The sequence below is a fragment of the Cibotium barometz genome, chromosome 5 (genome assembly GCF_041138505.1).
Source record: "Cibotium barometz isolate CiBa-2024 chromosome 5, ASM4113850v1, whole genome shotgun sequence".
Classification (NCBI taxonomy): Eukaryota; Viridiplantae; Streptophyta; class Polypodiopsida; order Cyatheales; family Cibotiaceae; genus Cibotium; species Cibotium barometz.
This window is the reverse complement of record NC_141050.1, coordinates 27826987-27840564: the sequence shown is the minus strand read 5'-3', so window position 1 is coordinate 27840564 and position 13578 is coordinate 27826987. Positions and strand designations below refer to the sequence as shown.

Here is a 13578-nt window from a genome sequence, read left to right as displayed (position 1 = left end):
AAAAGAATACTAGCATCATCTGTCTGCTTACCCCATATGCTTTCCTGCCCCTGCAGCCTTATTCCAACCCCCAAGCATAGTCTGCATGACCATGAGAGCAATCGAGTCCGGGTCTGTCCAAGGCGCCCCCATGACAGCTAGGGCAACATGCACCAAGGGCAGGTCATCGTCTCTGATACGAACCTGAAGGACACTGTTGTCAGAATAATTCATAATCCAACAAAAATATAGTGCAAAACTTGTTTGAAATCCCTTTTTTAGGTCAAAATGTTGGGTGCAAACCTCTGAACCAGTAAAAACTGCAGGGTCTTTTTCTATCAGTTGTGCTGCTGTGGTAGCATCTGTGGACAAATTAGTGAACAACTTTCCAGCAAGTTCCACCACCTCTTTGTGCTCTATTGCACCGGCACCCGCAATAACCTGTGGTGGTCATTGGTATTCATTACCATAAGAACTATGCACGCACATGTATACATAGATACATGCATACATACACATATATACAGGCAACAATTGATGTATCCACATCATCAACAAAGGTGGGATTAGCAGTAGCATTCAGCAGGGCAAGCGTCAATATAAGAATTCAAAAAGAAAAAGCACCTTACCATACGAGGGGCTGTGTAATGGGTAGATATGTAATCAGCCAAGTTTTCCTTTGTTATAGACTTGATGTTTTCAGGAGGTCCCAGAATTGTACGTCCAAGAGCAGTGTGTTGAAATGCAGTTGCATGCAAATGATCAAAAATCACCTCCTCCACTTGGCCTTCCACCTGCACACTTCAGTCATCCAGCCATAATGTCACTAAGATTTCCACTATCCCAACTCTTCCATACATGAAAAAGGCATGCAAAGACCCCCCAAGCAAATGCAGACAACAGCACATGAAAAGGCGTGCTGAAATCCAGCAATAATGCAGTTTTTCCATACCTCCTGCATTTCACGGAGAATGACGTTGCGCTCGCGCTCGATCCGGTCTTTCGAGAAGGCTGAATTCTGTAGAATGTCAGCAAGCACATCCATTGCGAAGGGGACATCAGCCTTCATGACCTTGGCATAGTATGTCGTCTGTTCACGGGAAGTGTAGGCATTCAGATGGCCACCAATGTTCTCGATCTCCTCTTCCAACTGCCGCATGGTGCGCTTCTTAGTGCCCTTAAAGATCATGTGCTCGAGGAAGTGTGCGGTGCCGTTGGTGATGGCAGTCTCGAAGCGGCTGCCGGCGTCAATCCAGACGCCAAGGGAGGCCGTCTCGAGGCCGAGGTGCGATTCGGTAGCCACGCGGAGGCCAGTGGGGAGGACAGTGACCTTGGTGGCGGGGGTCGACAGTACAGCGGTGTGGTCGTACAAGGCCGGTACGGCAGAGTTGTGGCGCGTGAAGAGATCGACCGCAACGGCCACAGACTGGCTGGATAGGCCAGCGGTAGCAGAGCGTAACATGCTGTGCAACCATGGCTGTGACTTGCGCCTGAACCCTAGCGCAGCCCTCGCCATAGCCATTTCAGAAAAACAGGCAGAGAGAACGCCACCCACCTTTTACAAAATAAATTGTGGCATGAAATTTTTGCTTGTATGGGTGTGTATGCAAGTGGCATGTGTGTATACATCTATGCATGTGTATGCGTGTATGAGTGAGGGTGTGTGTTTCAGCCCTCCCCATCGCCATTTCAGAAAAACAGGCAGAGAGAACGCCACTCCTCGCCTCACCTTTTGCAAAATAAAATTAAAACTGTGGCATGAAATTTTTGCTTGTATGCATATGTATGTGTGTATGCAAGTGGCATGTGTATGCATCTATGCATGTGTATGTGTGGACAAGCATGTATGAGTGAGAGTGTGTTTGTATATGCCAGTGTATTTGTGTGCACGTGTGTGTATGCATGTGTACATGTGTGCATGACGCATATTTGTCTCACATGCATCCTTTCTCACACACACGTACATCCAAGTATGAACAAGCACATGAGGGTTAGCTCGTATATAAGTAACCTTCTTCACACTTTAAGGTTACTGCTCATTTGTACTTGTAAAGAGCTTCATCTCTCTCTTTTCAGCTTGCCAATCTCTCTCACACTCTATGTTGGAGTATGGACAGACGGAAGCATAGACAAGGAGAGAGAGAGAGAGAGAGAGAGAGAGAGAGAGAGAGAGCACTTGTTGACAAGATCACCTTTATTATAGCATGAGGCTTTTAGAATGGCAATGGCCAACAAGGGAGTAGTACAATGTGCAAGGAATGGATACAAGTGATAATAATGAGAAGGCTCTTTATATAGATAGTGATACAAGGAGCTGGCCGACTACCCCTATGGACTTGACTGACTACTCCACGACCCAAAAATAAGGAGAAACATATATAAAAGACCAATAAATAGGCATAGCCCTAATAGGCATAGCCCTAATACACAAAGATGCACAATATTCTAACACCCCCTCTATAGCTCATAGTATGCAAGAGTCTAAAGAAGATAAGCTGATGAAGATGCAACCATGGACCCTCCAGTACTACAAATACCGGAATCACCTTGGATAGAGAACCTGCTAACCTATTTCCTCAAAACATAATGCCACCACGAACAGTAAAGAAATTTGCTTGGCTCCGAAATCCCGCACCAGTGTGCAATGAACTTCAAGAATAGAATGATGAGCTGCCGGACACACCGTGTCCATTCTCCCCCAACAGTGAACTGTGAACACATCATATCCCAAACCCTCGCACAATGAACTTGGAACAGATCTTGTCCATAGTCTCTGCTACACAACGTTGACCTTGTCTTGCCAGTTTTTTAATGCTTCGAACTTCGACTCACGATTCCCATGCACCATAAAAATGGAGCTGTAACAGCCCTCTCTCCTGCCCACAAGCCTCCTGTGTGGCTACAAGCACATGGGGGAAACTACCTGTATACTAGAGAAGAACACCATCGCGGTCCTCCCGAGCTGGAAGCACCCTGGGAGCCCTAGATGAGTCATCCAAGGATATGCAGATTCTGATTCTGCTGCACCTACAGATTCTAATTCTGCTGCACTTGCAGATTCTAATTTTGCTCCACCTGCAGGTTCTGATTCTGCTGCACTTGCATATTCTGATTCTGCTCCACCTGCAAGTTCTGAGTAGTCTGCTGCCTGCTGCTGCTACAAGATCAGAGCAGTCTGCAGAATCAGAGCAGTTTTTTGCAACAGGTTCAAAGCAGTCTGCAGCAGGTTCAGAGGTGGAACTCTGATTTCTGGAATGGCTTAAATGCCCAAAAACGTTACTCTTTCCCCAAAAATGTTATTCTTGAATAACCATTACATATCTTAACTTCCAAGATCCCAAGAACCTCATCAGACATTCCTACCACCTTATAGTTCCGACTTAGCACATATCTGACTTACTAAATATCCGACTAAGCACGTATCCGAATTAGCATATATCCGACTTACTACATATTATATCTGACTTAGCAACATTCAACCTAAGAGAACTATGCCTTCAACATCTTACTCAATTCCTCACCCCAATCCTTAGAAAACTGTGTACCTTAGTGGCTTTGAGGTATCTCAACCACTGGGCATCCGTGGATTTTCTTCATAGTAGGGCATTTCGTCAAGCAATATATCGTTTCTACTTTCGCCATCTTCTAAGGCGTGGACGCGCTGGTACGACCTTGTGATCCAGTTCCTTCTATGCTAGAGACCTCCTCTTCTGATTCCTCATCAATGGTTTGCCAATTGACCATACAGACAGAGGTAGTGGGAATAGTTCCAGATTCCATATATTGGGTTCCTCCAGGTTGCATCACATCTATGGTAGCTAGCACATGCATCCAGTTTTCACTGAAATCCGGAGGAGGAAGTGATGCATACATTTTCGTTTCCTCTTCCTCTTTGGAATTTTCCACCGTGGGCTGGCATATTTGTATGGATGTGGTCCGCTTAGTTTGTGACCGAATCATTACCGAACAGTTGTCCTTCCATGGGGTGTGCTCTCCATGTTCTCATATCTATCTTTAGAATTTGTGAATCCCTACACACATACACATGATCTAATGTCCAATTGGGCACCAATTTGGATTCTCTCATGAAGGGTCTCCCCAATATTATGTCATATGAGTCTAGTTGGCATAGAAAGTCCATTACTACAAATGTATGATGGTAGTGAAACATAAAGAGTTTGAGTCTCACATTCTCTAAAAGCCCAATTGGCCTTGAAGATGTTCCGTCTGCCATTTTAACAATAAGATCTACTTTTCTTAGATCGGGTTTTCCTTAGTTTTCCCAACACCGTTTTGTGATGATGCTAGTCCCCGCTCCACCATCCAGGATAGCCAGTGCTGCCTGGTACCCGTTATGATGAATTGGGATTGTAGCATTAGTGTTGTCACTTTTGTAATAACACCCCAATTGATTAACCGGTATCTTGATGAGTCTGGTTGCTCTTTCCCTTGTGTGTTTTAAGGTTCTTTCTGCCAAAGGTGACAGAACATCCTCTGTAGTGTCGGCTGGCCTTAGTCCACCTTTTACCTATTTCTTTATGTCTGCCCATAATGTTGGTGAAGTGCGTAGTAGTTGTCTCATGGCATTTGCACAAAAGTATACAGTATGGTGCATATGTCTCTGGGTTCTCTGGTAATTGAGGGTTCCTTCCATGTGTGCGTCTTGTATCCATCCCTAGGGAATGAATGGATGGACCCATCCTGCACATCTTCCTCAAACATTCTTGACATCGTGTTTCCTTGAGATCCCTCTTCCATCTCTTCTGGAATTGGAGTAGGTACGTCTAATTCCCTTTCCCTTGTTGGTTCATTTCTTGGATACATTGTATCCTTGACCCGGTGAAGTCATTGACACTCTTCAACTAGGGTCCTGGCTTCTTCGAGCTTCCTTATCTCCTCTTTGGCATTTGGTGTTAAATTTGCAGCAATGTGATGAGATATGGTGGATCAAATGCTAGAATCAACATCATTAATAAAGAAATCGTTTTGATAGGCTGGTGTGTGGGAGGCTTGGCTAGGTGGGGCTAGAGGCTTGAAGCCTATTGTTAAGCTTGGAGGGAGATCAAGCCCCTCCACCAGCTGTGGGTATAGGCTTGTTGAAAAATGACTAAAAATTTGATTATCTACTAATCTTGATTAACTAGGTAATTAACAAGATAATGGGCTCATAAATTTGATGGATTCTAAGCTAGGCTCTGATACCATGTTAAATTTGTAGCAATGTGATGAGCTATCATTAACAAAGAGATTAGATGATGATTAAGATGAGATTAGTGAGCAATTAATTGATAGCTTAATGTAGGCATGGATAATAAAAAAACCAGCAAATTCTCATTAGACCAATGCCTCAATTTATAGAGTTTACATCCAAGCATCTAATCCCATTGATCTCTCCTTGATTCACTCCACCTCTTTTGCTTGATTCTCTCCACCTCTTCACTTTTCCCATAATATCTCCATGCATCCTAAATCTTCTCGTGCTACCCTTTATTCTCTCCTAGTAGATACCTCTCACCTTTTCACAGCTTCTCACTCATTTACAGATTCTCTTCTTGCTAAGGGCTTGTTCCCGTACACATCTTATTCACTTGTATATTTCAACATTTGGGTATTCACCACCTGCTTTAGGGGTTAATGGTCTTTCCCCTTGCATCTATAGGTCAGGCTCTTTTTGTTTGACCGCTTGATCCCTTTCTTCTCTTGATTGGGTGGATCCGAATGTTGATCTTATCTTCTTCAGATCCATCTTGGATTGTGACCCTGGTGTCACCCTTACCCACTTTCTTCACCCTCCTTCTCTGGCCAGTTCTGGAAGTGGTTGCATCTGCTGGGTTCTTCCCTTTGTTCCCCAATTGGGCTTGGGCTCGTGTCGACATTGAGTGGCGTGATATTTCCAGGTTGCACATTAATGGTCCGGCGGACTGGTTAGAAGTGGAAGTCAAAACACTTGCACAGTATGGACAATCTTTGATCAAATGACCAATCCCACATTTAGTACAAGTGCTGGCATGTCATTGGGTGGAGCAGTCAATTGTTGGGGTTGGTGCATATGAACCATATTCTTGTTTGGACATTCATCGATTCGATACAGTTCACCGCAACCAAAAGTGGTCCTCTCCTCATGTTTGAGTTTATGTCCTTACTCTTCCACTGTACCGTGGTTTGAAACACAGGTACTGGCATGTTATTCTGTAGGACATAGAATTCTGGTGCAATCTCCGCAGCTTCCTCATAGTACTCTTCACTGAGTTCTACTCCACGCACCATATCCATATCTTCTGATGGCTCTTCAATCAATACTTGGTTGATTTTAGCTTGTGGTGGTTGTAGAACATGTGGCAGCAGAGGTGAAGTGTCATGTACCCGAAACATCCCCCTAGGTAAATAGGAAGAGTTTGGCTATCCTGCAGCTGCTGCAGTGATTTGCACAGGTGGTGTTGGTAAGGCCAATGGAGCTCTAGGTGCCAATAGTTGTGCTAGTGTCTGGAACCTTGGATATCTGCACATGGAGGTGTCATGGTTCCCTAATTTTACACAGTGTGCATAATAGAGTAGTGGCCTTGCCCTTAACTGTGGGCATTCAGTGTAGTGTGATTCAATCTGCACATAGAGCACCACACCAATTCTCTACGGGGGTAAAGATGGGTATGCCCATGCCCAGATGTTTCTCTTCCATCCTTTAATTTCAATTTTTCTAGTATTGCATTACTGAGTTCATCCATAGTCATGCTTCCGACTTGCTTGCTCCGAGTTCCAATCTCTTGGTGACTCGAAACATGCAAAGTCATTGCTGCCGAAGATATTTTGACATCTTTCGGTTGTGGAAATTCCAATATATTATCTTCATATTCAATTGCCTATTTACAACATGCATCCAGAGTTGCCGGTCGGGCTAATACCAGATAATCATACATCTTGTGGTCGGGCTAATACCAGATAATCATGCATCTTGTGGTCTCTAACTTCTCTCCGGAAGCAAGGTAATAATTGATCTTTAGTTAGCCTTTCCCGTAGTTTGCACCTTGAATTTAAGTGCTTTAGCCAAGACATATAGTCTCGCATCCACTCCATTTCCTTTTGTTTGATGTTGTGCAACTGTGTCGCAGGACTCCATCTATTGCCACTTCTGGCAAAGCTGGGCACAAACACATTCTCAAGTCATGTGAAATTAACCTTATCTTTGGGTTTGAGGGTTCGGAACTATTGATGCGCTTTTCCTTCTAGGGTTAGTGAGAAAGCATGAATCATTGTTACATCACTGACTGGCCTACAGGTTTCGCATGTGGACTCAAAGATCTCTACATATTGAAGAATAGGATCCCCATCCCTAGAGAATTTTTGTGAACGAGCTTTGAAATGATGTGTGGCTTCATTTGAGAGGGTCGGGATTCTAGAGCAATGCCTAGTTACCTGACCATTCCTCGACCCATTTTCACAGCCATATTCAACAAATCCGTCCTTGTGGGCCCATTAGGATCTATGGTTGGGTCTGCCCTTGATTTTTGAGGAACTGCTCCCCCCCTACTAGACCGTTCTCTTCTTATGTTGGCTCTTCTACGCATTTTCGGTCTATGGGATGGTCTAACCACTTCATTATGGAATGGCTCATCATTAGTTGCCTATGTACGCCTTTGCAGAATTAAGAGTTCCATGTCTTGTAGGAACGTGGGATGATTGATCATCTTCTTGATGTCCTTTTTGGTGTACAGGCGGTCTTCCACTTCACCCGCTTCTCTTGGTAGATTATCTCCTTCATCTAGGGTTACAAACCCTTCCTCCACTCTAGGCTCTTCATTAATGGGTTCTAAGTTTAGATTTTCTCCCTCACTTTTGCCCATGACTATTTCCTGCTCTTTACCTTGTGATTGAAGTAAGTTTACACTTCCCATCACCTTTTGTTCGGCTCTAGCCCTTCGAGTATCGAGCTCTTGTTTCCTTAAGCTTAATTCTCGTATTTCTACCTTAATCCTTTTCAGATCTAATTCTGCTTCCTCTGAGGTTGGGAAGAATACTTGACCAGTCTTGGCTGCGCTTTCCATGTCTCTTCTCATTCGGGGGGGTGCTAGTGTTTGGATAGGTACTTCTTGCCTTGGACCAAGTCCAGCGTTGGTTGACGGGCCCATGCCCTCAAATTGTGCCTCTTCATCATTGCTGGTTTGGAGACCAAAAAATCCTCGGGCTATATCAATGATACCGTTGGATTTGGTAGGGGAGGGTAGTTTCTCCTCTTCCCCAAACCCAGAGTATCATAGTCCTTCTTCCATGGATTCTTCACTACTAGTTTTGATGGTGGTTAGATTCCTTAAGACACTCAATTGAGTGCTTACTGAGTGGTATGAACCCACACTCTTTTGATAGGAAGATCCTGGGTGATTTGATGCACTATCGTCAGGAGTGAGGTCGTCTCCGATGAGCTTTCCAGACCTCAAGTGCATGTGAATATGATTTGATAAGCTATTTTGCTGCCCTAATTAAATTTTGGTCAGATACAATCGACTTGCTTTTGAGGCCGTGAGATTGTAGAGAACAGTTCACGACGTGAAATGTCAAAAAACTGTTCATGTTATGAACGTTTTTATGTACTTTCATGTGTTTAAATTTTTTGCTTTGGACTCAGAATTCCATGTTACCTTATTACGATTTTCAATAGTCTCAAGAACTTTCTTAGCCTTGATCTGACAATACCGGTATATGAGTTGGATTTGATTAAGGTGTGAAATTGCAGAAATATTCACACCCTGAAAGAAAAAGGTTTCACGTGGTAAAAAACAAATGGTTCACGTCGTGAACTGAAAATGGTTCACGTCGTGAAATGCAATCAGGTCACGTCGTGAAATGCTCTGAAATAGTTCACGTCGTAAACAATTTTCTACACTATCATGATTCTTAATTTTGTCAGACCTCGTGGTGTCAGAGATGTCAGGATAAGGCTACCTATTTTTGGCAAGGTAATCCTGTGAATTGTGATGCTAATTGCGGCATTGATGCCAGGAGCATTTCATGGCATGAAGTTGCAGAAAATGGTTCATGTTGTGAACGATTTTCCTGCAGTTTCACGTGGAAAATTCTCACATCGACTGAGGTGAATTTGGGTGCAAAATCCTTATCCAAGTGCTTCCACGATGATTGTGCCACGCCTAAGGAATGTAATACAAGTTCAAGGCACAATAGATGGCTCCTTATTTTTATGATTTTTGTAAATTTTGAAAAGAAAGAAAAACAGAACACCACCCTGCTCATTCACGTTAACGATTCCGGTGATGCGAACATCAAAATGGACTAGAAAAAACAGTGGAGCCCTCTTCCAAGACCACTCCACCACACAAATACATAATAAAAACAACCAATTTCTCACAATTTTTCACTTCCACTCAAATCTTATCCATTTATTTCCTACACACAATACACTACCAGAATGCAAAGGCAATGATGAATCTTATGTAATGGGAGCTGAAACTCAAAGAGGATGGAAGAAACAAAGCTGTTTCCCCGGCTGCGGTGCCAAAAATGTTATGGGCTTCCACCCCTCTAAGAGGGAACTTAATGCATTCACCTTAGGGAGGAAGAGCAATAGAACACAATTGTCGTAGGGCACTTACCAATCCTCTGAACTTGTGTCCCTTGAGGTCTCCAAGCTCACTTGAGAAGCTCCAATCCTCCAAGCTCCACCTCCACGCTGTCACTGTAGAGTCGCTCGTACCACCATATAAGGCAATCACTCTCTCTCACTCCTCAACACAAGCATGCAACATACAAGTATAGAAGAGGCAAAAGCAAGAGCTCTCAATAGCACAAAGGGGGATTGTGTCCATTCATTATGAGAAAATGCCTTATATACAATTAGCCCTTATTCACACTTGGGTGTCTAAAACTTAACTAAGGCCTTGGGTGGAAACATCTCATAATGTACAACTTTTATAGTGCCTTTGCATGACACTTATTAATGTCCTCAAATGGAGGAGCATATTTGTTAATCCAAAATGGAATTAACATTAATCTTACCCTAAGAAACGAGCTTTCTTCTCTACGAAAGCAAGTGCCTGATCTGAACTATTAAGAGACACCTTGATCTTATCCTAAGAAATGAGGACGAACTCTTATTCCAAGAGAAGGGAGCTTAGGTAATCAAAATCCAGTTGACTCGTTATGACCTTGCACCTCAAAGCGCGAGAAACCACATCATACTCTGGTGGGGGAATATTGGTGAGGATAAGTGTAGCCAACTGAGTAGAGGACAAAGCAGCACCCATTGTTTGCGAGTGGTCATGGATAACCTTGGCCTTCATAAGGAACAACTGCATAGAACCACCAGTAAGAAATAATAGATTGTAGAGTTATCCTTGCAAAGTAATTACTGCATCAATGAATCTCAAGCATAGAGATCCTCCAATTTGGACCAAACTTGATGTGTACTGGTAAGAGTTTGCATGGTTGGTGAGACCTCCTTCATAATGGTAAGCACAAGCACTAAGTGTTCCTTCGAATCACGATCCTCCCAGTCTTGTAATTCTACAAGGAATTCATCCTCCTGAACCTAGGTCCAACGCCTTGAGTTCTGAGATGCTCGGGCTTCTTCTCACTGCCCTGAACAATCTCCCACAAACCCTTATGAATGAACTAGATCCACATATTTAGCTTCCAGTGGGCATAGTTGGTTCCTTCCAACTTGTCCTCCTTGTTCGTACAGGAGGGAGCCATATCCACATCAACAAAGTACGATAAACACAAATCTCAGCACTCCAAGACTCCTCTCGAGTAATTTCCAACAGAGCGAAGCACGAGGATCAATCAGCCTCCCTAAAATCTGAGAGAGAAAGAGGCTAGAGAGTAGCAAAATAGTCCACAAAACACACCCAAAACACCCAATGAGAGGGAGGGGAAGTTGGGGAAGAAGTAGCATTATCGGGGCCACTTGTCAAGTTGCACCACATGTGAATAAACACCTCTAAAAGATGTCCTGACTGTAAAAATTAGTAGCCACTTGGACTTGCACCTTGGCACCTTGCAGGGGTTGCATGGGGCAGGAGCACCTTTAGAAGAGAAAATGGTGATGTGAAGAGGCAGAAAACGTAGCTAGCAAATAAGAAAATGCAACCGCGTTCTAAAGCCAAAAACGAGACCACCTTTTGAAACCGAAAATGCAAGAGAGGGAATCAAAACACAGATGAGGGCAACCGAGACCTAGTCATCTAGTACCATGTTGAAGTATGCATAGGTAGAAGCATAGACAAGGGGAGAGAGAGAGAGAGAGAGAGAGAGAGAGAGAGAGAGAGAGAGAGAGAGAGAGAGAGAGAGAGAGAGAGAGAGAGAGAGAGAGAGAGAGAGAGCAAAGGAGAGATAGCACTTGTTGACAAGATCACCTTTATTATTGCATGAGGATTTTACAATGGCAATAGCTAGCAAGAGAGCAGTACAATGTGCAAGGAGTGGATACAACAAGTGATAATGAGAAGGCCCTTTTCATATAGTGATGCAAGGAGCTCTAGGACCCAGAAATAAGGAGAAAAGATATATAAAACACCAATAAATAGGCACAGCCCCAATACATTGAGATGCACAATATTCTAACACTCTACATCTCTGTGTTCTTATCTTTGAGCATTGTGTGTGTGTGACTTTAGCTCCATTCTAGGTGAGCCAATAGTGGTATCAGAGCGAAGCTTTCCATAGTTTGTTTTTCTAGTTTTATCTTCATTGTGTTCAAGCTTTCTATAGCTTACAGGTGGTTGCATGTGGTACTGCTTCAAGCTTTCATGTTCAAGCTTCCATTGAAGCTTTCTCTCCCACCAGTAAAGGAGGCTTCTTCTACTTAAATCAATAGTGTTCTTAGTTTTTTAATTAATAGTGAGAGTCGGTTTACCCTAGTTATAGTAGCTATAGTCGATTCTTCAAACGATTCCAGTTGGCTCAGTTTAATATAGTGAGCTCCTCATAGTGAGTTCAACCTAATTGTATAGCAGCTATAGTCGATTCTTCAAATGATTCTACTCATCTCAGTTTACTACAGTTGGATTGTTCAACTGCACAATTTAAGCAACTCTGACTTCTCCACCGCTTCACTAGCAAGTGACGCATGGCAGATATAAACACCCTCTCTACAATCATTTTCATCTGCGATCATTTTCAGGTTTATAATCAATCGATTCAACTATCGAATCGTGGGTTTCTCTAATTGATGATCCAACTGGTCAATTGACTTTGTTTGATTGCACGATTCCACTTTTCTCGTGATTCCAAAAGTTAGATTGTCACCGAGCAATCCAACTTTGCCGATCTTACTTTGGCAACTCCACTTTTTGCACTGATTCTACTTCGGTGATTTCACTTTTCAGACCGATCCAACTCCACGGATCCTACTTTGGCCAATCCCTCTTTCTGGATCGATTGATTCTACTCTCTAGGATAGACAAATTCTACTTTTAGGGATCGATCTATTCTACTTTCAAGATTCTACTTTTTTGTGAGATCGATCTATTCCACTTTCAAGGATCATCCAATTCAACTCCTAATTTCTAGCAGTTTGTAGATTGCTTATTATTAGCATCTACTAACTTTTTACATCTTTTTCTCTCAAATTTAACCTCAAATGCAACAGCAGTTAGGTATGGCCAACAACTCTACAAATTATTTGTTTTTTATTCTTTCCAAAGATGATAAATTAGATGGGTTAAATTACTCCCTATAGAGTTTTATGGTCAGAAATATCCTTATTGCAAAGGGCTTATGGGGTCTTGTCAACGGTGTGACGAGCCCCACCCTATTGGCAAAAATCACACCTACTATTCCTCAAAGGGGTTAGTCCCAATAGATCCAGCATCAAGCTCCTCAAACTCTTGCTAATTAAAGAAGATGGAATTTACATGATGCTCAAGCTTTGGCATTGATTGTCTTACTAGTTAAAAGGTCTAATGTTTCGTACATTCGCTCTTGTAAAACATTCAAACATTCGCTCTTGTAAAACATTCAAACTTACTTGGGACACTCTAGAAACTTTGCATGAGACTAATAATGATACTCAAGTTGCTTTTCTCAAAAGGCAACTTGATAATGAGAAAATGTAGGAGAAGATGTCCATGAATGAATAATTAACCAAGTTGCAAGACTTAAGAGAACAACTTCTCAACATTGATGAGATCATTTTTAACAAGGAAATGGTTAACATCATCTTGAACTCTTTGCATGAATCGTAAATGGGTTTTAATACTTCCCTCTAGCTTTCTTTGAGAGATAATGTAACCCTTCTTACCTATCAAGAGCTTGTTAGCTTACTGATGCACGAGGAACAGTCTAGACAAAATGCCTCCGAAAGTTCTAGTAAGCTCTAGTAGCCAAGGATAAGGGCAAGAAATTTCAACGAAAGACCAATTCAAATAAAAGTTATGAAGCTAAGGGTGATTTTGAAAAGCCAAAGAAGGTGACTTATCAGGATTGTAAGAAGTCTGCCATGCAATTGAAAATTTGCTCTAAACTTCAAAATAAGGAAAAGATGAAAATCAAATCCAACAAGGGTTCTATTAGTTTTTTCTCTAAAGGAAATAATTAGGTAAAAAGGGTTAGCTCTCGTTGAGAAAGTTGAGATGTGATGAGAAAATTCAAATT

General features: G+C 42.5%; 1 protein-coding gene across 1 annotated transcript in view; it reads right to left on the bottom strand.

Moving 5' to 3' along the window:
* Positions 1-1570, bottom strand: part of LOC147638314 (putative mitochondrial-processing peptidase subunit beta, mitochondrial) — a 47134-nt gene extending 45564 nt beyond the window's left edge. The window contains exons 1-4 of the mRNA XM_086798243.1: positions 932-1570; positions 609-773; positions 283-420; positions 32-183 (exon numbers count right to left, since the gene is read on the bottom strand). Of these exons, the coding sequence (XP_086654369.1) occupies positions 32-183; positions 283-420; positions 609-773; positions 932-1501 (1025 nt within the window). The 5' untranslated portion in view covers positions 1502-1570. The remainder of the gene's footprint in view (positions 1-31; positions 184-282; positions 421-608; positions 774-931) is intronic.
* Positions 1571-13578: the final 12008 nt, after the last annotated feature.